At 40.0% G+C, this 25,655-nt stretch overlaps 2 protein-coding genes and 1 long non-coding RNA gene across 4 annotated transcripts in view; 2 read left to right on the top strand and 1 right to left on the bottom strand.

Annotated features, from left to right (window-relative positions):
• Positions 1-1,734: 1,734 nt before the first annotated feature.
• Positions 1,735-14,746, top strand: galm (galactose mutarotase). Its single transcript, XM_024296422.2, has 9 exons — positions 1,735-1,886; positions 2,426-2,620; positions 3,953-4,107; positions 7,157-7,270; positions 10,929-11,021; positions 11,629-11,710; positions 13,056-13,206; positions 14,061-14,235; positions 14,311-14,746. Exons 2-9 carry the CDS (start codon positions 2,434-2,436, stop codon positions 14,386-14,388), a joined length of 1,035 nt encoding a protein of 344 aa, XP_024152190.1. The 5' UTR covers positions 1,735-1,886; positions 2,426-2,433; the 3' UTR covers positions 14,389-14,746.
• A 1,136-nt stretch (positions 14,747-15,882) lies between these two features.
• Positions 15,883-17,472, top strand: LOC118599741. Its single transcript, XR_004949227.1, has 2 exons — positions 15,883-17,155; positions 17,255-17,472. It is a non-coding gene; the product is annotated as an uncharacterized LOC118599741 (long non-coding RNA).
• si:dkey-191g9.5 (rap1 GTPase-GDP dissociation stimulator 1) overlaps positions 17,378-25,655 on the bottom strand; it is a 32,710-nt gene continuing 24,432 nt past the window's right edge. The window contains exons 10-14 of one of the 2 annotated variants that reach the window (XM_024297989.2): positions 23,607-23,732; positions 22,387-22,526; positions 22,184-22,310; positions 20,489-20,623; positions 17,378-17,893 (exon numbers count right to left, since the gene is read on the bottom strand). In XM_024297989.2, coding sequence (XP_024153757.1) covers positions 17,778-17,893; positions 20,489-20,623; positions 22,184-22,310; positions 22,387-22,526; positions 23,607-23,732 — 644 coding nt within the window. In that variant the 3' untranslated portion in view covers positions 17,378-17,777. The remainder of the gene's footprint in view (positions 17,894-20,488; positions 20,624-22,183; positions 22,311-22,386; positions 22,527-23,606; positions 23,733-25,655) is intronic. The other variant, XM_024297990.2, reaches the window with a different exon arrangement.

Genomic DNA, 25,655 nt, shown 5'->3' with positions numbered 1-25,655 from the left:
TTGGCCTTTGACACCTCTACTTTCACCTTACGCTGCATCTCCCTGTACTCCTGTCTACTCTCCTCAGTCCTCTCAGTGTCCCACTTCTTCTTAGCTAGTCTCTTACTCCGTATACACTCCTGCACCTCCTCATTCCACCACCAAGTCTCCTTGTCAACTCTCTTTCCTGATGACACACCGAGTACACTCCTACCTGTCTCCCTGATCACATTAGCTGTAGTTATCCAGTCATCTGGGAGTTCCTCCTGACCACCTAGAGCCTGTTTCAACTGTTTCTTGAAAGTCCTGCAACAATCTTCTTTTTTCAACTTCCACCAGTTTGTCCTCCTCTTCTCTGCCTTTGCCCTCTCTTTCTTCATCTTCTTCACCACCAGAGTCATTCTACACATCACCATCCTGTGCTGTCTGGAAACACTCTCACCAACCACTACTTTACAGTCACTGATCTCCTTCAGATTACACCGTCTACACAAGATGTAGTCTATCTGTGTGCTTCTACCTCCGCTCTTATAGGTCACTCTATGTTCCTGTCTCTTCTCAAAGAATGTATTCACTATCGCCATTTCCATCTTTTTTGCAAAATCAACCACCATCTGTCCTTCTACATTCCTCTCCTGGATACCAAACCTGCCCATCACCTCCTCATCACCTCGGTTTCCTGCACCAACATGACCATTGAAATCTGCACCAATGACAACTCTCTCATTTCCAGGGATGCTCATCATCACTTCATCAAGATCCAACCAGAACTTCTCCTTCTCTTCCAGCTCACATCCTACCTGTGGGGCATACCCACTAACAACATTGAACATGACACCCTCCATTTCTATCTTCAGACTCATCACTCTATCTGACACTCTTTTTACCTCCACAACACTCCTAACAAACTCCTCCTTTAGGATAACTCCTACTCCATTTCTCTTCCCATCTCCACCATGATAGAACAACTTGAACCCTGCTCCTAAACTTCTAGCCTTGCTACCTTTCCACCTGGTCTCCTGGACACACAGTATGTCTACCTTTCTCCTCTGCATCATGTCCACTAACTCTCTACCCTTTCCTGTCATAGTTCCAACATTCAAAGTCCCAACTCTCAGTCCAACACTAGTGACTTTCCTCTTCTCTCTCTCCCTACGAACCCGCCTTCCTCCTCTCCTTCTTCCACCAACAGTAGTCCAATTTCCACCGGCACCCTGTCGGTGAACAGCACCGATGGCGGTCGTTGTTAACCCGGGCCTCGACCGATCCGGTATGGATTTCGTAGGTCTGATTCGCATATTTGATTTGGCAAGATTTTACGTCGGATGCCCTTCCTGACACAACCCTCTGTATTTATCCGGGCTTGGGACCGGCACAATGAGACCCTGGCTTGGGCCCCCTCGTGGCTACATTAGGCAAGAAACATGAGTGAGTGTTTAGATTAAATCGTAGTGTATCTTTAACTGGATCAATTTAATTTAAACATTTAAATGTAACTCATTTTATTTTTTTATTATTAGAATATTAATGAACAGTTGTTTAGTCGTTTCAAAGTTTAAGTCTCTCGTGGTTGAATATCAGAAACAGTTTGCAGAGAATATCCACATCTCTAATAGAAAATGTCAACACTATTCTCTGTGTCTTCACGTAAACGTTTACTATGATTTTTATTTTGTAAGCCGCTTCACGTGACGCTCGTGTGACTTGTTTATCCTGAAAGCTGAAGTTTCCATTTGTCCTGGAATGCAGCAGGAGACGCACAGAGCGTCAAACCAGGAAGTGTGACGTCATCAATGAAAAGTCCAGAGTTCGCCGAACGTCTGATTCTGTGAAGTAAAGGCTGAAAAGTCCAACTCTCTCCGCGTGCACGGAGGTCAACGTGACACGAGCCTTCAGTCTGGGAACAGGTAAGTTTACCGCGTGCACACCTACCGCGTGCACACCTTCTTTCTCTCTCTCCTACAAGCAGGAGTTCGTTTGTGTTGAATTGTTGTGGTGGCAGAACTGGAGCGTGAGGAATGCTCGAAACACCTCACCACAGCGACACCCAGTGGCTGAAGTTTTTAAACTGTTTATCTAGTACGCTTTAAGGACATTTAATGTAAGCAAACTGTATTCATGCGAGGATGCAGAAGCATTGAGTGAGCTGGAATGCTGTAAATATTAAAAATAACATTTAGTAAAGAAATGACACTATGTATATGTTGATTAAAACGTGTTTTTATCATAGAGGACACACTAATTCGTAAAGAATTTGAGTCCAGTTAGATCAGGAGTGTCAAACTCCATCGCACGGGGGGCCAAACTACTGCGCCAGGGTGAAGTTGATTTTTAACCAGATTTGATTCTTTCCATGTGCAAAGGTCTGAAGCAGAAACAAATGGTGAGTTTAAAGTCATTCATTCTGCCTCTTGGGTCTGTGTTGTTCTCTGCATGGGGGGCTCAGGAGCCAGCATGACCCGGGTCAGCAGTCAGCAGTGGGGAACGGTTCCCAGCCTGGGCGGGGTGGACTTGTGGGTCCTGGAGTCTCCTCAGGTGAAGGTGGAGGTCCTCACCCTGGGGGCCATCATCAAGTCTGTGTTCAGCCGAGGGAAGAACGGTCAGACGGAGGATGTGGTCCTCGGATTCGATGACCTGGAAGGTGAGGAGGGGGAAAACCGCTACCCCTCTGTAGGCTGTTTTCTTTGGTGTGAGGGACGTGTCAAAGTCAAGGCCCAGGGGCCGGATCCGGCCCTCCAAGTAATTCTATCCGGCCCTCCAGATCATTTTATTTTATTGTTATTAATGACCCGATGTTATCTTACACTTATTTTTAACTTGTATAATTCTGACAAAATATATTTTTATGGAGAGTAAAATATTGAAAGTTATTTAAGGTTTAAGTTGATTTATTCTGGAATAATATTCCTGCCTTTTTATTATTCATAAATAAGTTAAAAATTTACGGTTTGAAAGTCTTAAAATTTGGTATTCTGTTAGCCTTTTGGACTATTTTGGAGTTAAGCTTATATTTCAGCTACATGCTATCTCTTTTGGGTAATTTAAGCTTTTATTTTTAGATTTGTAGGCTATTTTGGAGTTAGGCTAATATTTACGCGCTAGCTGTTTTGACTGATTTAGGCTTTTTTATGTTTTTTACGCTATTTCAAACGTTAGCAATTTTTTCAGCTACATACTAACTTTTTTTGGCTAACTTAGGTTTTTTTTTTTTTGTTTTTAGGCTAATTTGGCATTAAGTGTTTTCAGCTATTAGCTTCAGCGTTTTTAGTTATCAATTTCAGCATCTTCAGCATCCAAATTCATCTTACATCATCTCACACTAGCATTATTGCATGTAATGCTATATAGCTAGTTCATAATTATGTTAAGGTACGTTTTTAAAGTTTTAAAAATATAGTTTTAGAGTGTTCAATAAATGTTTATCCTGTTCAGCCCGCAACACAAGTTGTGTTCTAGATTTGGTCCCTTGTGCGATTGAGTTTGACTCTCCTGGTCTAGCAGGTTCCTGTTCTCATCCGTGAATGTGGAGAAGCATTCACTTTTTTAGAACTTATCTTTTCTTTTCTCAAGACACATTCCTGGTTTGTGCAGCTAATGAAATATGTTCTGTGGTGTTCTGATGGTTGTCTGCTCCATCAGGTTCTGACTCCTGCTGGTTTAGCGCCTGTCATTGCACATGGCATCTTCTACTGTTAATTTCAGCTTCATTCTCTTCAGCTTTTTTCCCTTCTATTGACGCATACACACACACAAACATATAGAAACAGAAAGAACGACAGGTAAGCATTGTCTTGACAAGCACATATTTACACAGATACTTCCTGCTGTATCCGTCACACTCGTGTATTTCCTGTCGCTCTTGTCTGCTTTCACTCAGGTGTTTTTACAGAGATCCTTTTCTCATTGGTTTTGGTCTTGAGGGTTCATGTAAACTGAGGAGAGAGTTCAGTTTGGTGATCTGTGTTGCTGTCAGGTTACCTGTCGGATAAGCGGTACCTGGGCGCACTGGTGGGTCGCGTGGCCAACAGGATCGCTAGAGGCCGCTTTGTTCTGGACGGCAAAGAGTACCAACTGGAGACCAACAATGGACCCAACGCAATTCATGGAGGTGTGAAGGGCTTCAACAAGGTGAGAGCTGCCATGTTGTGATCATGGAGAAAATGTGTGAGAGTTCTTTCCTCTAGTCCTCATAGTGAATTTGAACATCGCGAGTCATGCCGTTATTTATTATTTTATTATTTATTATTGTGCAGGCCTAGAAAGTTTATCTATCTAAATTAATTCTAAGATCATTAATGATCTTTATAAGAGCTGTCTCTTCACTGTAGTTTGTCCTAAAACCAGATATATATTTTTCTCAAATTTTTTTTATTATTTAAAAACTCGTGTAGTTGAGTAGTGACACTTTTCTCTGTAATCGTACTTAAAAACTGTAAGTTTGACAAAACTCTGTAGTTATCCAAAGTATTTGGATCTAAACTGCTCTTCTTCAGAAGGGGCCTCACCACTGCTGTTTTACAGGCAGAGGGGAAGACACCCGTCTGAAGAGAGCAGTTCACTTTTTTTTTTTTTTTTTTATATAATTTTATTTTTGAACAAGAACAACCATAAAACAGAAAAAAAATGAAAAGAGCAAAAGCATACAAACAAGAAACAAAGCAAAACAAAGCAATTTTTCCCACAATTAATCTTGTATGAAACAAGAGATGTTCATAGTTCGAAAAAGGGCTTTGGATGAAGCTAACAGCTTATCAACTCCAAGCCCCTTTGGTCTTTTTCAGCCCAAATTAAATATACAATTTATCATTCACTATATTGAGCTACATGAACAAAAAAAGAGAATACATTTCATTAGTGAAAAGAACAGCGAAAAACAATCACGACATTTATATTTACAAATATTCATACAGCATTCAACATACTGTATCTTTACCAATGTCTTCATATTTATTTATTTTATTACATTTGATGAATATTTTTAATTTATGTAAGGTTTGACAACTTTTTATATCTTCCCCCTTGTGGAGATGCAGTGGAGTTTAATGTTTGTTCTAACAGGTGGTTTGATGTAAATGTTTGTACCTCTTAGCGTATATTTATTTTCTCTTAACCTGAAGAGCTTCTGGATACTTTCTGGGAATTGTTTGGTTTTTACTTTGAACATGAATTGGAATATTTTGAAATCAATCAAGTCAAAAAATGTTAAAAGTTTTAATTTGATAAAAAGTGGATTTGTTGGTTCAGTGTAAGGAGAGTTGGTGATTACTCTTATAGCTTTTTTTTGAAGAAGAAAGACTGAATTTAAAGATGTTTTGTATGTGCTTCCCCACACCTCCACACAATAAGTCATGTAGGGAAGAATAAATGAGGAGTACAAAGTTTTTAATGATGACTGGTTTAAAAAATGTTTTATTTTATATAGTATAGATATAGATTTAGATATTTTGTTATTAATATAGTTTATGTGTTTCTTCCAGCTTAATTTTTCATCAATTATTACCCCTAAAAATTTGATTTCGGACACCCTTTCAATTCCAACATTATTAATCATGAGTTTCCTATCAGTATTGGCTTTTCTGTTACCGAATATTATGAACTTGGTTTTATTTAGGTTTAGTGTTAACTTATTTAAATCAAACCAACTCTTAAATCTATTGAGTTCTCTTCCAGCTGCCTCCAATAGCTCTTCCAAGTTGTCTCCACAGCAGAACAAGTTTGTATCATCTGCAAATAAGATAGTTTCCAACAGGTTTGAGATTTCACAAATATCATTGATATACAGTATGAATAATAGCAGACCCAAAACTGAACCTTGAGGAACACCAACTTTTACTGACAATGTTTTTGATTTTACCTGATTTATTTCGACATCTACTCTCTGTTGTGCAAATAACTACGAAGCCAAGTTAGGGTCAGTCCTCTCACTCCATACATGTGCAGTTTATTTATTAATATGTCATGATCAACCATATCAAAAGCTTTTTTTAGATCCAGAAAGATTCCCACTGCATATTGCTTTTTTTCAATTGCAGATGATATATTTTCAACGAAGTTTGTAAGGGCAAGTGAAGATGTTCGTTTCTTCCTAAAGCCATATTGATGGTCATGTAAAATATTGTGTTTATTGATGAAAGAGTCCACTCTAACATAAAACAATTTTTCTAATATTTTTGAGAATTGGGGGAAACTGTTTAAAAGACTCAAAGAATCCTTAAAATGTTTTAAAAAGTGAAGTGGGAATGGGATCTAAAAGGCAGGTTTTGGTGTTTACTTGGGATAAAACTCAACCAAGCATCTCTGCATCAACCAAAATATCAGGTGTGGTAAAAAAAAATGTTTTTATTTTCTAAAAATGATGTTTGAGAGTAAAAAGTTCTGTCTGATTTCACAGAGTCATTGTTAAAATTTTGCTATAAATTTTGAATGTAGTTTTCTATGTCTCCTCTCTACTCTCCTGCAGTTCTGTTTCAGACATTTAATGTCATCAGTCTTCCATAGTGTTTTATTGGTGGTTCTTGATAGTTTAGTTTTAATTGGAGCCACTCCATCTATGGAAGACAGAAGTCTGTGATTAAAATCATCAACAATATAATCACAGGATGCAGGTAAAATATGAGCAGGAGTTTGTTTAAAGTATCAATCAGACTTGCAGCCATTTCAGGAGTTACATCCCGATTCCTCACAGTAGTCGCTCAATATGAGCTTTAACAAACTACAACTACAGAGTGAAAACAATTCACTCCTAGAGATCTCATAAATAATTAATAAAGCAAATACATCCAAAAGTTGTGGAAACCACTCAATAAATATGTCTCTTTTTGATGTAATGTCAGATTCTTTTGCAAAAAAATAATTGAAAATGAGCTTTTCTGAATCCCGCCTCCAGTCGTCTCTAGAGGTACATCCAGGTATCTCAAAACTCATCTAATTCCATCAAATTCAGTTGTGGCTTCATGAAATCCTATAACCATTAAATATGATGGTCTAAAATATTTTAGAGTGAATAAGAAAACAAAATAAGTAAACAACTATGTGCAATTGTAAAAAAACAAAAGCAGTATGCTCTAAAATAAAGTGTCTGTCTGGAGTTTTGGGGGTGTGGCCTGTAGAATACACCTGAGCTGCTCTCACAGGTGGTTCTTGGTCCTTCTGTTCTTGACTCTCCTCACATCTCCAGGCTTTGTGGCTCGCTACAGAGGTGCAGGACGGTGTTCAGCTGAGCCTCAACAGTCCAGATGGAGACCAAGGTTACCCTGGAGAGGTCCAGGTGTGCGTCACCTACACTCTGCAGGTAAATGCCCTCATGTTTTTATAGTTCAGGTTTGACTGCTTGTGTCCACAGGTTTTGATCAGCTGTCCTAATGGAGCTTGAATGAATACAAACCTTTTTCTTAATAGTTCTTAAATATGACGGGATCTGCAAAGGAAAAAGTTCTGTCCAGGTGTGAATAGATGTTTGAGGACTTTAAGCTCCAGAGATTCTGTCAGTCTCTGCAGGTTTGAACAGCTGTAGAAGAACACAGATCCACATCCTCTTGATCCTTTAGACATCTGAGAACCCGTCTGTCCAAACTGGGATGTGTGACCCCGCCGTCACTTTTAAACCTCATTTCCACTGAGCGGTCCGGTCCGGTAAGGAGTAGTACAGAATGGACCAGTTCATTCTGGTGAGCGTTTCCACTCAGTCCAGCGTCGCTTCTACTGAGCGGTTTGTTTTCATGGCACATGCGTGGTGTAGACCGCTAGAGTGTCATTGAACATGGAGGTCATCCAGCAGCTCGTCTTTTTCTTGCTTTACTTTTTGTTCATCTTGTATAACAGGAATTTAATGTTGTTTGAATAAAGATGGCGGACAGCCAAGAAGAACCCGGCCATAAAGAGGAAAACTGAATTGCTAGCTTAGTGCTATACTGGTGCTTTTCTAATGTCATCATCACTGTCTGCCAATCAACGGGTGGCTACAGTGGCTCCGCCCCAACCGTTCCGTTCCATTTTATAGACCTACAAAGGATGTACGAGTCAGAACTGTTTAATGGGTCCATTCTAAAATGTAAAGGTTAAAAACACCATACCGCTCAAAGTCTCGTTTCCACTGAGTCGTCCGGTACGGTCCAGTCCGCTATTATGAGCATTTCCATTGTAAAATGGAACCATTGAACAGTTCTGACCCGTACCTCTTCAGGGCCCTCCTCATCTGTAGGTCCATAGAGAGGGTGAACTAAACGGTTGGGGCGGAGCCTCTGTAGCCACCCACTGATTGGCACAAATGATGACATTAGAAAGCACCAGTAAAGCGCTTATCTAGCGAGTCCATTTTCCTCATTATGGAGGTATTCTTGTTAACCGCCCGCAATCTTCTTTCAAACAGCAGTAATTTCTACAGTTTCTCCTCTTATTTGCATTTCTTTATTTGTTGTTTCACTTTTTTTTTTTAGTTTGGTGACTCCTCCGTTTTGTCAAAAGAGCAACAGTTGTGTTTCCATTAACTCTGAAATTTCGCAAATTGGATTTTCGATAATAAATTCTCTTAATGAAACATCATAATTTCAAAAAAACTTTTTTGAAAAAAAGTTTTTGCGCTTAGAGTGGAGGTGGTACTTGGGGCGTATCGAAATAGACATTTTCGCAGAACTGCAATGGAAACACTTCTTTGAAATAAATGCGTTTCTTGTTATGAAGGGTCTGCTCTGAGTGCTGCACAGCGGGCGCCACAGAGATCCCACAGCGTCACAGCTCTTTAGAAGTAGCGTATCATATGGAATCATGCACCTCCTCCATAAATCACCAACCAAAGTTTCATCTTCGCTTCGTCTGTAGCCGTACTTTTGCAGCTTGAAGCCTGAATTAGACGCGGAAGTCTCCGTTGAGGATGAGCGGGATGACGTGACAAACTTCAATGAAACTTGTCGTATTTTCAAACAGAAAGAAGATCCAGCGGCTCACTTGTTGGAATGGTTATTTTTTTAAAAACCGCCGAACAGGCCTCTCACGTGTATCTGATGAGACTGGAAATGGACTAGCCGCGCTAAACGCACGCCTTGTGCAAGCCATGCATTCAGTCCTCTGCATGTCACGCTACTAGCAACCAGGGCTGTCACTTTCAGCGCATTCATGCGATTGTCCTGATTCCCGTCTATCGTGCAGCACAAGCGGCTCAGCTGCATTTTTTTACATTTTTATTTGACCTCATGAGTCATGCTACTGCACCTCAGAACGAACTTCCTGCTCTTTTTGTTTCAACTTATTACTAAGATAAGTCATTTAATTTATGTTGACATTTTTACTTCATTTACTGTGAACATTTTCATTATTTATAAAAATCCACAAAAGATGCTGCTGAGCCCAATAGTCCCTGAATTTCTTGGAACTTTGTATTTGCTTCTCTTATTTACCTGTTTTTTAATTCAAACACAGTCATTGTCAGTGTTTGAATTGATATAAATGTTAATGCAAATATTTTCACTTTTACTGCAAATTAATATCTGCTCCAAATAACAGCGTTCTTGACTCTTAAAAAACCTATTGGTCGATCTCTAAACGAAATGGTCCATGAATGGATCTCACTGACTAATGACAGGTTGATTTGGAGGAAGATTCTCAGCCATCCTGGTATACCTGGACATGAGAGCTTAGTCATGTCAGTTGGGCTTTTCCTGTCGAGGTTTTATGTTCTTCGTCTGAAGAACTTTTTCAGCCTGAATGGAAGTCGGGCAAAAGGTAAGCTTTATAGCAGGATGGATGTAGTGGTGAGATCTGTCCAGCAGCTGATGATCTGAGAAGTGTTGACTGGACAGCGCTGAAAAAAGAAGATATGTCGTGTTTAAGTTCGACAATTCTGCCTGAGGAGAGATTCTGCTTCCCTCACCTCCTTCTGGAATCATGTCTTCTTTGGTAAATGGTAAATGTTGTATACTTGTATAGCGCTTTCTACCCTCCTTCGAGGGCCCAAAGCGCTTCACAGTCACAGACCCATTCACCCATTCACACACACATTCACACACTGGTGGTGGCTCCGCTGCTGAACACTGGCGCCAACCTCCCACCAGAGGCAATTCGGGGTTCAGTGTCTTGCCCAAGGACATTTGTACACATGGGCGGGCAAGGTGGGAATCGAACCCGTAATCTTCCGATCAGGAGTCGACCGCCTTACAGCTGCACCACGGCCGCCCCAACATGTGGACACTGATGCTCAGAGTGTCCCTTGTCCTTTAAATGGCAGTAAACCACTGATTCAGGTCTAGGAGTCCTGCCGCCCATCACTGAAGCTGATAGCTGAAATCACTGAAGCTAAAAGCCAGCCAAATATTAGCTGAATGCCAAATTTGCCTAAAAAACAACAACAAAAAAAAAAGAAAACTTAGGTTAGCCAAAACAGCTAGCGTGATGCTGAAAAAAATTGCTAAACTTCAAAACAGCCTAAAAATCTGATAAAAAGCCCAAATTAGCCAAAACAGCTAGCATGTAAATATTAGCCTAATTCCAAAATGGCATAAAAAACGGGAAAAAAATGCAGCTGAAATATTAGCTAAACTCAAGAATAGTCCAAAAAGCTAACAGAATGCCCATTTTAAAATCCATCAAACTGTAACTTTTTAACATAATTATGAATAATAAAAATACAGGAATATTATTCCAGAATAAATCAACTTAAACATTAAATAACCTTCAATATTTTACTCTCTATAAAAATATATTTTGTCAAAATTATTTAAGTTAGAAATGAGCACAAGATAACATCGGGACATTAATAATAATAAAATAAAATGATCTGGAGGGCCGGATAGAATTACCTGGAGGGCCAGATCCGGCCCCCGGGCCTTGACTTTGACACGTTCTCCACAAGAAGTCGTCCAGCTGACGTGACCAGCCCTGCAGATGGATAATGCAAGGGGAGTTTTGGATTAGTATGTGTACATGTACAAGTCATCCTTCTGGTTCTTCTCTGTCAGGGGGAAACACTGACAGCTGAATACCGGGCTCGCTCCAACAGAACCACTCCCATCAACATCACTAACCACTCTTACTTCAACCTGGCTGGGCAGGTAAGAAAAAAATCATCTCAATGATTGATGAGTGGAGAATGTGGATTAAATCCACAAACCAACGCGATCAAAACCAGCATCTGAAGTGAAACTGGTTTAACATTCATCTAAAAACAATACTTGAAGTTGTACGCTAAAAACCACAATCTCTAGGCTCAGAGGTTCAGGCGTGTTGATGTCCTAGTTTGGAGCTTACCTCCATAGAAAAGCCTTTGATGACAATTACATTCTGTCATCTTTTTAATTGGCTGACTGAACACTTTTTTGCCCCACTATAATGTACCTAACAACACATACCTCAGTAGCTGGACAATGTTAATGTATTTTTGTTGAACATCTGGATCTGTTAGAACTTCTTGTATCCAGATCCTGAACCTTTACATTTCAAACAGGTAAGAAGTGTTTTCCTTGGACAAACATTGAAATCCCTGGTGGGGCTCAGCTACAGCCCCTCCCTCCTGAACAGCAGCTGGCTGGAGATCACGGAGGAACTCTGATTTGTCCAGTATGATCCAGTATGAATGGATGAAGACCTCCAGCTCAGCTGTTCAATGAAGGTTTGAAATATGCACAGTACCAGCTTTAAGTGTGAGTTGTGTGTCTCCAGGCTGCAGCAGACGTGTACGATCATCAAGTTTCTATCTGTGCGGAGTCTTTCCTTCCTGTTGATGAGACTTCCATCCCCACAGGTACACAGTCAGGAAATGCCGCATTGACAAGGACGCAATATGAAATGAAGAGTCAGACGTTGACTATGACTGTCTGAACATGGGGACATTAGGGCTGCTACGATTAGTCGACTATTAAAATAGTTTACGACTAATTTAATAGTCGATTAGTTGCTACTTTTTATTATATGGAGTCAGAGTGTAGTAAAGTTGACAGTTATTATGGCATTCTGCTAGCTTTATGGACTATTACTTTTTATTAAGGTTTTTTAGTCCATTTTGGGGTTTAGCTAATATTTCAGCTACATGCTAGCTGTTTTGGCTAATTTAGGTTTTTTTTAGGCTAATTTGGAGTTTGGGTAATATTTCAGCTGCATGCTAGCTGTTTTGGCTAACTTGGGCTTTTTTCAGTTTTTCAGGCTAATTTGGCATTTAAATCATGTTTTAGCTGGCTATCAGCTTCAGCATTTTCAGCTATCCGCTCCAATGTTTTTAGCTATCAATTTCAGCATCTTCATCTATCAGCACTAGCATCTTCAGCGGCCAAATTCAGCTTACAGCATTCACACTAGCATTATCACAGGTAATGCTATATATCTAGTTTTTTAGTTAGTGTAAAGCTAATGTTGGTTAAGATGTGTGTTTTATATCCAGTTTGCACATGACCCGATTAGTCCACTAATCGGAAAAAATAATCTGCGATTAGTCGACTATTAAGATAATCGTTTGTGGCCCCACTAGTGAACATATGAAACCGGTGTGTGTCAAAGGGTTCTGAACATGTTAATACCTGTGCTTTTTTTTTCTAACTTGTCCGGTTTAACAGCTGAGCAGTCAGAGCTGAAGGCCTCTTCAGTTAGTCAGATTTTACTGTTACAACAGGGACTCATGGATCTTCTGACACACAAGGTGTATACTTGTATAAACCTCTTTTGTTTTTGAGGCTAAACTTTATTTATATAAAAAAAAAACTGATTGTCCGTAGAGACTCCTGACCTGCACTTAAAAGAGAAAATGAGAGTAGGATGTTAGAGACGGGGGATAAGGGACAAAAAAGAAAGGGGATAAAAAATGAAAGTAGGGTTGAAGAGGTTAGAGGGTGATTAGGAAGTCGGGGTGGAATCACAAAAAGAAACGAGTAGTTGGAGGTTTATCATCATCACTGTCAGGTGTAGATGTTAATCAAAAAGGGCGGGGCCTGTTCACACACTCAAATGTTGCAAACATTCCTGTTGGCTGCATAAATCTGCGCACATACAAACATGTCAACACAGCCACAATACAACTCCTGGTGCACAGTGGATGGATGGATGACCATCAGAAGTAGTTCTCATCTCCGCTGCATGTTTGATATCACCCCCAACAGGAGAGACCAGAGCCGTACAAGGAAGCCCTTTTGACCTCAGAGACCCGGTTCTGATTGGAGCGAGGCTCAAAGAGCTTCCCGGTCCAGGGTTCGACCACAACTTCTGTCTGTCCTTCCCTTCAGATCCCTGGATGGAACGACACGCTGCCAGGTTGATAGTGAGACCCCCCCCTTCCCCCACCCGCACACACATAACAGAGAACTTCTTCTGTCTGACCTTTACCTGTTTCTGTGGAGTCCCATGCCTCGGAACAGAATTGACTGTATAAGAAAGAACTGGAAAGAGCAAGCCCCCCTCCTTCCGTGTTCCATATAGGAAGTACCACTGGGTTCCAAAAAGGCCAAAGTCCCATTGACTTACATTGAGAAACAGACAGTTATTTCTCAGTCATTTTATATGTCAGAATAATCATTCTTCATCTGCTGCTTTCTGCTTAACTTCTTTTTTCTAATCCTAATTTTTTTTAAAGATTTTTTTCCATTATCACAAGTTATTAGAGTTATAAATTGACCAATCAGATGGCTCAATAAGCGTTTGTGGGTCTGACGTCGAACGTCTGGGGGGTTTGATTGACAGATGACGGGTAGCCAATGGGAGCAGACTTCATCAATGGGTCCGTGAAGACCTTTTAACACCTACTTTACAATTCAACAATGTACCAATCATTGTCCTACTGTTGTTTTCCTCAATGGAATGTACCGATGCAGCAGTTTGAAACAACAAGAGGAGCATGCTGTCGACATTTTTAGATGAGGATTTACTCTGTAGAAATAGATTTCACTCTGAGGTTATGTGCTTTGGACTTTTTTGTTTGTTTAACGTTCGTTTGTCTTTTGTTCACGGTTTTGATTGTAGCTTATAAATTATAAGTTGTGTATCATATGGAATGGTACAGCTCCTCCATAAAATCACCAACCAAAGTTTCATCTTCGCCGCACTTTTCCAGCTTCAGCCTGAAGTGGGGAAGTCCTTAGTACTAACTGTAAGTTTTTGTTTGGTTTCAGAGTATGTCACCCACCCAGTGGTCGGGTTCTAGAGGTTTCTACCAGCCAACCAGGAGTCCAGTTTTATACTGCCAACTTCCTGGACGGTTCTGTGCCAGGAAAAGGTGGAGCTAAGTACAGGAAGCACGGCGCCTTCTGTCTGGAGACTCAGAATTGGCCTGATGCTGTGAACCAGGTGAGTTTTGTTTTTCACTAAAACTCTAAAAGAAGCAGAAGTCCAGCTTCACTCTGTCTTTGCTTGTGTGCTTAGGCCTCATTTCCGGACTGTCTCCTTCGTCCCGGGGAGGAGTATCACCACGTCACCCGCTACACCTTTACCACCGTCTGATCCCCGTCATCCACACAGAGACTGCTGATGATCCATCCATCTTCCACGTCTGTCCCAGCTACTGTTGGCTGAAGGCGGAGTACACCCTGGACAAGTCACTCGTCCATTGCAGGGCACACACACAACCACACACAGAAAAAGAAAATGGAATGATCTCACCAAAATGTACACTATATTATTATATAGAGTATTGGCTCTCCTGCCTTGACTTACATATGATCTAAAGTGACATCTCATTCCTAACCCAGAGTTCAATATGATGTCTGACCACCTTTTGCAGCTATTCCAGCTTCAACTCTTCTGGGAAGGCTGTCCACAAGGGTTCAAGCGTAACCAAACCCTAAATCAACTTTTTTTGTCTGTTGACCTCTATAAATGGAGCTTTGAAAGTCTGTCTGTTGGTCATTGCCAAATTTTTGAAAAATTAAAATAAACTTGTTTATGTCTTGAAAATATAGTCAAAAACAGTCTGTGTGCTGCCCCCTACAGGTTGAATCGAGGTATTAGTGTTGAATGTAGTGATTTGTCAAATCACTTAAGTCCTACGTCATTTCAGAAGTCCCACGTCATGATCTGCATCTCCAGTCCTCTTCCCCGGCCCCTCCCCTCTGACTGGATATCCTCATTTCAGCTGTGGGCGGAGTCAGCCTCCAACTTCACTGTTGAGTTACCCTTTAAGGAATGTGTTTACAGGAATTCTGGGCTATTCCTCCAGAAGCTCATTGTTCAGGTCACACTGATGTTGGTGCAGAAGGTCTGGCTCTCAGTCTCTGCTCCAATTCATCCAAAGGTGTTCTGGGGGTTTAGGTCAGGACTCTATCCAGTTCATCCACAGACTCTGTCCTCCATGTCTGTATGGACCTTGCTTGGTGCAGTCATGTTGGAAGAGGAAGGGCAGCTCCAAACTGTTCCTACAAGAGCATGGAATAGTCCAATTAAGATGAACTGAGCGTTCCAATTTTTATCAAATGGGATTGTAAAGATATTTACATTTCACCAGTCTGCATGAAACAGGTTAACCATTTACGACGTGTCGACTATGTGTTTAGTTCTGTAAAATAATCCAAATTCACTCTCAACTCAAGTCCTGATCTAACAAATATCAGAGGCAATTATAGTTTAAAACATCTTCTATTGGGGAGTGGAAACAGTGACATTTCCTCTAGTGCAGGGGTGTCAAAGCGACAAGGAGCCAAAATCCAAAACACACCTGAGGTCGCGGGCCGAACAGGATAAACATTTATTGAACACTCTAAAACTACATTTTTAAAATGTTAAAACTGTAACGTAACATAATTATGAACTAGATATTTAGCTTTACCTGTGATAATGCTAATGTGAATGCTGTACGCTGAATTTGGCTGCTGAAGATGCTTAAACTGATAGCTAAAAGCACTGAAGCTAATAGCCGAAAATACTGAAGCTAATAGCCGAAAATACTGAAGCTAATAGCTGAAAATACTGAAGCTGATAGCTGAAAATGTTGAAGCTGGTAACCAGCTAAAATATTAGCTAAATGCCAAATTAGCCTAAAAAACTAAATAGAAAAACACTTAGGTTTGTCAAAACAGCTAGCACTTCTGCATTTAATGTCAGTTTCAACATGTAAACAAGATCAAACATCAGGGAAGGCAGACTGCAGGTGATTGAACGGGAGCAGCAGTAAAGAATTATATCATCGGCATACAAGTAGTACATGATATTTGACTAATTTACACACAGATCAATATGAAAAAATCAAATGTCATCTAAAATTGAGCCATAAGGTGCTTCTTTAAATTGCTCAGAAAAAGAATAGCTGAACCATTGAACAGTGTTCTGTTTAACCCTTTAACACAAAACCTTTAACGTACGGTAACTTTTCAGCTGTTAACACGATCAGGGTAATTCCAGTAGATTCTGAAGGAGAAAAGCATCTCGACGAGCTGCTGTTCTCCTTCAGAATCTACTGGAATTATTGTGTTAACAATTAAAAAAATTACAGCAAATCAAAGAACATAAACAAAAGGGTTAAGAGCTGAAAGGTCACAACGTGTCCGTGTCAGACGTGATGTGGGTCGCTTTTCTTTGTGTGTTCATCACAGTTTCACCAGTCTGTTCTGTTCTTCCAACCTACTTCATCCACAAACATTATAGAGCAAACAGCTGGAGTTTTATAATAAATGGGATCCTGACAGGACATTTTTTCAGCCTCTGATTTGGTCATTTTCATTTGAAACTTAAGAAAACTTCATGTCAAACTGTAATATTTGAAATCTACAGAACTAAGACAGTTTGAATCTGGATAATAAAAGCAAATCTTCTATTTTAAGAGGAATATGGTTGTTGAACTTTACACTTTTGTCATCATTTAAGTGTTACAAAATCGCAGACATGTCAGTCAAACTTGATCAGGTGGTGTTCAGTTTAACCAAAGTTTAGACAAGAGTGCAGATCAACACGTGATCTAAGTGATCACCTGACTCTGGTTATCGGTAGCGGAGGAACCGGGAGGGTGCACATGGAGGATCTGCTCTGGCTTTCTCTTGTTCCACATGTTTCCTCTCCTGAACTCGTCCAGGTTTGATTCAGGTTGATCGGCTCAGAACACTGAAGACACAGAGGAACCTACCTGCAGACAATTCAAAACCTAAAAATGTTCAGTCCAGTTTGTGTTTATGAGCATCTTCAATCCTCATGGTGACATCAGGGCATTTCTCTGCTGGCAGACAGCAACAATGCTCATAAAACACAACAGCCCCCTCTGCTGTCTGCAGGAGTCGTCACAGTGAGGGTTTGGAGCAGAACACGAACTCACAACTGGTTTGCTGAATTGTGTTTCATTTTGTAGCTGATGGAGGTCGTCTGTTCTGTTCTCGCTCATCAGATGCTGCAATCCTCAGAAGAAGATGCTGATCCTTCCAAAGCGCTGAAGCTGGTCCAGGCTGGGAGGGGGCAGGATAACCTCGATCAGCACGCCAGTATTCAGCCAAGACAAACGCTAAAAGACTTGATGGTCACAATTTTAGCTTTTATTCATACAATGATCACACGTAAAGTACGGGAGATTCAGCAGGAAGAGACAGATAAATATTTATATACATTGTCTTCTGATTTTCCTCAAACATTCATGAAACCGGAAGTGTGGTTCTGGAAAGATGATGGACTGGACAAAGAAATGAAGTCTCGAGTCTACATCCTCACCTCAGAAAACCTATCTAACACAGGTTCCCTTCAAATCAGAAAACATCCCCAAACATCCCTTTCTTCATTTATACTCTGAGGATTTCATCATAAAATTCTTTTACAACCAAAAAAACATTAAGAGTTGATTGTGTCCCACAGAACAATACACCCCCCCCCCCCAGCAGCTTCTAGAAGACAAACGGACGTGGAGATGACTCAGCGAGTCACAGCAGGCTCAGGATGGAGCTGGCCTGGGAAGCCAGCTTGCTGCTGCTGTGATCCGTCAGTTTGCTCAGACTCTCCTTCATGTTCACAGAGATCAGCTCGTCCCTCGTCAGGCCTGAAACACAGAGGACAGCTTAGTGTGGGAGGTGTGGGGGGGCCACATCTTCTTTAAAGACAAATTTACATTTCAAAAAATGTCTTTCCATCCATGCTTTGAAGCTCTGAGTTGGGGCATGGGGCCAGTAATGACCCCCCAGAAGAATCATAGGCGTTTCCAAACCAGCAGAGACGATCCCTCTGCGGGACGCGCCTGTGACACCTCGCACTCGTGCAAAGATCCTCTGAGGAGCTGAGCCATGGAAAAGGTCTGGTCCAGTGATGCAGGACAGAACAACACCTTTCCTATTGAATCTACGCTTCAAAGCCCTGTAGACCCCCCCCCCTCCCCCCAACCTGATGTGGCTGATATTTTTTACTTTGCTAAATAATTTTTTTAAAGATTACAACTCTATGTTGTCAGTACCTCTCAGCCTCACATCCAATCCAGCCTCCATCCCCACCAAACAGGGGTCCTCCTGCCTCTGGTCCAATCAGCCCTGGACTGCCACACAGAAAGCTCCGCTCTCAACCAGCCTGCTCAGCTTCAGCATGGGGTCCCGTTAACCCAACTTCAGACCAGGCAGGCGGGTCCTTAACTTAAGGAGCTTCACGAAGCTCTCCTATTGGCTCAGACCCCAGGAACAGTTTTAGGCAAACCCTCCAGGGCCAACTGGCTGGACAACAGTGATTGTGGGATCATTGGGGTCATGTCACACGCAGAAGCATACAAAGGGCGTTTCAGGGATGCAGAATCTTTAGTAACATGAAATAAAGCTGAAAGTGAAATGAAAAGAAATAAATAGGAGTTCAAACTACAGTAAACCTTAGAGCGATTGGAAACAAGACATTATTTCATGTGGACATCTGATTCATCTAAACTCAGACGGCAGTCTCCTGCAGAGCTCATCAGACTGATGTCAGTGGATGAAGATGATGAGGAGTACAGGAGGATCACTGAGGAATTAGTCTGCTGGTGTGAAAAGAACGCATACCGGTCCGTGATCAATGATTTTAGGAGGAAATCACCTGTTTTACTGGTAAACATTCAAGGAAACAGCATGAAGAAGCTGAAGTCAGAGCCTGAATCAGCCTCACCGCTGCAGAAGGAGCGCTTTCACCGAGCTGTCCTCCCATCAGCTCTCAGACTCCACAACCCCTCATGGATACTAAAACACTTCATTGTGTTATTGTATTTTTGTGCTTTTTTCTGTTATTATGTATTGTTTTTAATCATTATTTTATTTTTAATTTCAGGTAACAAATCAATTTTCCCATTGTGGATTCAAATTAAGTTCTATCCATCCTCAAAACTATGTGCAATTGAAAAATAATATAAAACAAAATTATATGATAATAATGTAATTTTTACAAGAATATAAAATGTTTCAATATTTTTACTGCTTTAAATGATTTTAATGCTTTTTAAATTAAGTTCTCTTTTAGGGCTGCAGGGTGGAGCAGTGGTTCGCCGTCTCGCCATGCATACAGAATGTTCTGGTTCGAATCCCAGCAGTACGTTCCTCTTGTGCATGTGTGGGTTTTCTCCAGTTTCTGCCTACAGTCCAAAAACACACTTCATAGGTTACTTGGTGTCTCTAAGTTTTCATGTGTGCACCCCCACCTTCACCCAACAGTCTCTTGGTTGGCCCTGAAGCCCTGTGACTTTGAAATGGATTCTGCAGGTTCTGAGGAATTTATTCTAATAGTAACTTAAAGTACTTTAAGTCAAGATGCAGCAGCTGCTGATTTCAGGGACTGTCTCCGTCTTGAGCAGGGGTCTGCAACCTGTGGCTCCGGAGTGTCATGTGGCTCTTTTATCACTTTATTCTGGCTCTTTAGTTCTAAAGAACAATGCTAATGATTCAGTTAAATAATCCATTAGTTATTTCAGTTTTAACATTTCTGTTTCGATTTTTAATATGTCAAACCACAGAGCAAAATGATGTCATAGAAATTCTGTAGAAATGTTCTTTAAATTTGTGTTTTTATTGTAATGTTAGTCATATAAAAGTCTCCACAATTCTTAGAAGTGGTTAAAGTTTTAAACAAATGCAGTTTAAAACATTTTAAAATGATTTAGAATAATATGTTTTGTGCCTCACATCTTAAAAAAATGGAATAAAAAGCTGTTTATTTTTAATGTTTTAAGTTTTTTTATATAATTGGATTCTAGTTCAATGTTGCTTATATTTGAAAGTAAAAGGAGAAAAATGATGGTGGTGCACCAAAATCTTAATGATAAAAAGCATCATTTTTGACTGATTTGAATTGCGTTTTAAAATAGCTCAGGATCTTAATTGGTGTATTTTATTTTGAAAGGAACTTGCATGTGTTGATGTCAAGAGTAAAAGAAATAAAAGCAGTTAGAGAAACACATTGACACTGTTGTAATTTAATATTGTAATATTTCAAATCTACATTTCATAAACAATTTTTAAATCTCACAAAAACATAAATATTGTGTATCTTTCTAAACGAGGGACTTCCGGCTGTCACTGGGTTTTGATCTGTGAGAAACTGGATCAAATGGCTCTTTGGGTGTGAGAGGTTGCAGACCCCTGTTCTTCAGTAATGTTTAAGCTTGTTATGAAAGGTATTTGTACAAACAAACCCTTACTGCAGTTCGCCAGGGTGCAGATGAGACCCAAAGTGCTGAACTTGACCTCCACTGCTGCTGCAGGATCCTCCAGGATCTTCTTCAGCTCAGGCAAGAGCTCTGCCTCTCTTAAGGGGTCCTTCACAGACTCTGCAGACAAACACCACAACCACACAAACTCTCAGTTTGAACCTGTTCTTACAATCCAAATGCAGATTGAACAACAAACAACCTCCACCAATAGGAGCTGCTCCCAGTAAAGTTCCACCCACTCCTAGGTGACGTCTCCTCTGATTGGTTGATCTAATTAAAAGAACTTGTTTTAGCTGACTTTATGTAGCTCACTGATCAGACGAATCTAAGGCTACAGGAACAACTGCTCCAACCCTTCAGTCTGTTTACACATTTCCCACCACTCCTCTGTTTCTGTGCAGGCCTCGAGAAAATAATCAAGCAGAGAGGAAGTGTTGAACTCTGGATCTTTGCAGATCCCCCACCGCCACTATGCTTCTGCGACATGGCCAGAGTGAGTTTAAGAGGGACTATAACTACACTGCTTATGCTGTGTAAGTGTCTTTGTGTTTTGACTGAAAAGTTAGTAAAGCCCAGAGTCAGTTAAATCTGTACAAACCTATCTAGGACACCTTGGATATGTTTTTGAGAAATGAAATTACTTTCTTATTGCTTAACTTGATGAAGTTGTTTTATTTAAAAGTGATTTTAAGAAATTGTATTATTTTTTATACGAATGAAGCATCATCAGACCATCTAGATCGAAGTGTCAAACTCAATCAAACAGGGGCCAAAATCCAAAACACACCTTAAGTCGTGGACCGACCAGGATAAACATTTATTGAACACTCTATAACTACATTTTTAAAACTTTAAAACTGTAACTTTTTAACACAATTATGAACCAGATATATAGCATTACCTGTGATAATGCTAGTGTGAATGCTGTAAACTGAATTTGGCAGCTGAAGATGCTGAAAATGATCGTGAAAAATGTTGAAGCTGAAATCACTGAAGCTAATGGCTAAAAACGCTGAAGCTGATACCCAGCTAAAATATTAGGTAATTAGCTGAAAAAAACAACAAAAAAAGAAAAACATAATCTAGCCAAAACAGCTTGCATGTAGCTGAAATGTCGAAATAGCCTAAAAAACTGAAAACAAACCCTTAAATAAACAAGAACACCTAGCATGTAAATATTTTGCAAACCCCAAAATAGCCTTAAAAACTTTTGAAAAGCCTGAATTAGCCAAAACAGCTAGCATGAAGCTGAAATATTAGCTAAACTCCAAAGCATTCTACAAAATCTTAGTAAATACCAAAATAGTCCAAAAAGCTGCAGAATGACCATTTTTGAAACTTTAAAACCAAAATTCTTTAACATAATTATGAATAATTTAAAGCCAGGAATATTATTCTATGATAAATCAAATTAAACCTTAAATAACTTTCAATATTTTAATCTCCATGAAAATATATTTTGTCAAAATTATTAAAGTTATAAATGAGCACAAGATAACATCGGGCCATTAATAACAATAAAATCAAATGATCTGGAGGGCCGGAAAGAATTACGCAGAGGGCCGGATCCGGCCCCCGGGCCTTGACTTTGACACGTGATCTAAATATTCACATTCTGCTTTGCTGTCAAACTGAATCTTTTCACCCCCATTATGTAAAAATTCTGGAACAGTTTACCAATGTCAAGAGCTGACGCTATTGCCAGGGCGACGAGGGCTTCATTCTGCATGATCACATGTTCACTCGTTGCCATGGAGATCAGTTGTTGTATCCCACCTTCTTTGGCCACTGCACGAACCACTTCCTGTGAGAGAAGAAGCTGCAGTGAGGCAGATGTCGACAAAGAACGGAAGGATGTTCTTGTGTTCACGGAGGCTCACCGGGTTTCGGCTGTGTCTGATCAGAGCTGCGAGAAGACGACTGGCCTCTCCCCGCACCCCCACATGGTCTTTGGCTTCACACCACTCTATGATGCGTGCAAGAAGCACAGCGTCGCCACCCAGCATCAGCGCGGCCTCCTCTGAATTCCAGAGGAGAAGACAAGAGGAGAGAAGCTGGTTCAGAGAAAGTTACCAGCAGTTTGTTTGTCTCTGGTGCTGGACGGTCTCAGAAAGTGTAAGGAGCCACAGAGGTGAAACCATCTGAGAGCTGTGAAGCTCACTTCCTGACCAACTTACATTCAGGCTGAGGCAGCTCCCTCGTTAAGAAACCAAATTCTTCAACTCTACAGGAAGAAGCCAGGCTGACATGATAAAGCTCTCGCAGAGCTCCACTGGCCGAGCAGGTTTAGAAAGTGGATGGATGGAAGCATCATAGTCAGAGTGAAGCCGGGCGCTACCTAAGCTTTGTCATTGTTTGGAAGAAAATTGTTTGTCTCATTATCTCTGTCTCTCTCCACCTTTTTTTCCACCTTTGTAAATATTTTTTAGTTGTTCCAACTGATTATTTGAGAACTGTACGGAGTCAAATCAGAATCAGCTTAAAGTGAATGAAAAACATAAAAAATGTGAAAAATAAACATTGTAACTGATTTTTTTTATTTCAAAATGAACATTGTAAAGGAGAAAAAAATGAAAATCAGAAGAAATTGATTTTGGAAAAAAAAAAAAAAAACAACTGAAAACTAGAAAAAATAAGAAATAAAAAAAACTTTTTTTAATTACAAAAAAAATACTGAAAACTTGAATTGAAAAAAAACTATATATATAAAAATTACCAATTTATCCATTAGTAACAGCTGCTGTTTTGAACTTTCCTTTTTTTGTTTTTATTTTGCTTTTCTGAATCTTCACTTTCAGTCCTCAGTTTACAGTTTCAATTCTGATTTTCATTTTTTTTCAGTTAAAATGTCTGTTTTTCAAGTTTTCAATCCGTTTTTTTCATTCACTTTAAGCTGATTTGACCCCATAGGAACTGCAGCCAAAGGATGAAGAAGAAAAGCGGTTGTAAAAGTGGCGCTGTTGCAGTCCTGCTGCAGTGCTGATGACATCACTGTGCCTTTTGGGGGAGATGCATAAAATCAGGAGGGAGGTGACACCCCCTCTCCTCTGGATCATCTGAGCTTCCTGTTACCTCCTCAGCACATCCGTCCTCTTCTTACCTTGTCCATCCACCATCATGCGCAGTGTTCCCAACAGCTTGAACTGAACTGGCGGCATGTCGGTACGCAGCAGAGACTTTATCCTTTCAGTCACGCCGTCCTCCAGCATCCGTACTTTGTTGATGGCTGGGAAACAGATGTTAAATCAATAAAACAATTATTTTTTGTTAGTGTTTGGTTGTGTATGCATGAATGTGTGCCTGTGTAAATATATATTTCCATATTTCATTAGCGGATTGAGACTCTTGACTGCCAGAAGTGAACATCTGATCGTCTTTGTTATTCTTTCTGAAGTTATGATGAAGAGAAAACATGTGAGAGCCAACCAGTCGGTCTGCATGCTTTGAACCCTGATGATAACATTAAATACAATTTACTAATAAATAGATTTTTTTTCTTTTACAATAGGGTTCGTTTTTATTTCTTCATATAGAACTGAAATAAATGTAAATACTTTTTTTTTTAAACCTAAATGATTGGGAATATTACATTTGAGGACCAGAAATTAAATTAAAAAAAATATCTGTCTGGGGAAAAAAGCTTTTGTTAACATTAAATCTTTCTTTGCATGAAGTATTTCATGTTATTTAAAGTTAAATCCTCGTAGTAAACGTCTATATTTAAACAATGTGAACAGGAAAATAACATAAATAGTTTTCTTAATCAGAAATACAAACCACTGTGGTTTTGAGCACAGAATCAAATCAGTTCGTCTCTTTTGGCCCGTAAGGCTCTGAAGGTCATGTAGTGACTGGTGGTTTCCTGAGGTTTACAGCTACAACGTAAGTTAATATATCACACTCTAGAACAGGGGTCACCAACCTTTTTGAAACTTCGGGCTACTTCATGGGTACTGAATCATACGAAGGGCTACCAGTTTGAAATAATAAATTTGCTTAGTTTGCCTTTAGTTCTACATTATTAATAATGAATAATGATACTTCTCTATGTGAAGACACTGATTTCTTAGCATAATTATCAATAATGACAACAAGCTAGGAAACAGATATCAATATTCAGAACTTTATTAATCTCAACAGATCTTGTCACATTTTGAGGTAATGACCAAATTAAATGTTTTTAACAAAATTATAACTTATTAATTAATTATTAATTAATTGTTATTAATTAATTATAACTATTATTAGTGGATGTATGCTCCTCAAACGCTTTAATTCAGTCTCATGTACCAGTCCCTTTATTTTCCTTAAACCTCTGAACAGGTTGATTGACAGATCCCACAGCAGACAAGAATCTGCACATGGTGCATTCACTGACCTCTGGACATAAGCAAACAGCCACTCAGTCCGCTACAAACGTTATCATTTTTAAACAATCCGCAGCAAAACAAATCTGTTTTTCAGAGAAAACGTCGACACTATTTAATCACTCGATTATATCCTGATCAGTGCCGGCGTTCTATGTTTTCTCTGATAAACTGCTTCGTTTTACTGCCGATATCCGGGGCTCAGTGAACATTCAGAAACACTCAGCAGCTCTGGGTTCTGTTTCCATTTCACATGAAACTTTAACCAAATTCTAGGAATTTAGAAAAAAACAGTATCGCAATGATACGGTTTCATAATAATGCGATAAAACACAAACCAACTCACGCGATAAGTCATTATAAACACGGCAATATGTGTTTTTTTTATTTGATCGTCTAAAAAGGAGCATTTGAGTGACGTCACAGCAGTGTGATGCACGTGCCGCGCTGGGTCGCGCAGCGAGTCCACTGACAGTCTCAGATGCAAGTCAGAAGTCTGTTCAGTGGAATGTAAAAGAATGTCCAGAACAAGTATTCAGGCTGCAGAAGCGCGGCTACAGATGAAGCGATGAGGAAATCTTGGTTATTGATTTTACAGTGGAGATGCACAATCAGCTGTGACGCTGATCTCTCATGGCGCCCGCTGTGCTGTACTCGGACAGACACATCAGAAGCGCATTTAATTAGAAAAAAGTCCATTTCCATTACAGTTCTGTGAAAAATGTCCATATCCATTTCAATACGCCCCCAAAACCAGCTCCTCTACACACAATAACTTTTTT

Source organism: Oryzias melastigma, linkage group LG15 (assembly GCF_002922805.2).
Source record: "Oryzias melastigma strain HK-1 linkage group LG15, ASM292280v2, whole genome shotgun sequence".
NCBI lineage: Eukaryota > Metazoa > Chordata > Actinopteri > Beloniformes > Adrianichthyidae > Oryzias > Oryzias melastigma.
The sequence above is the reverse complement of the archived record's forward strand: the minus strand, read 5'-3'. Positions and strand labels throughout refer to the sequence as shown.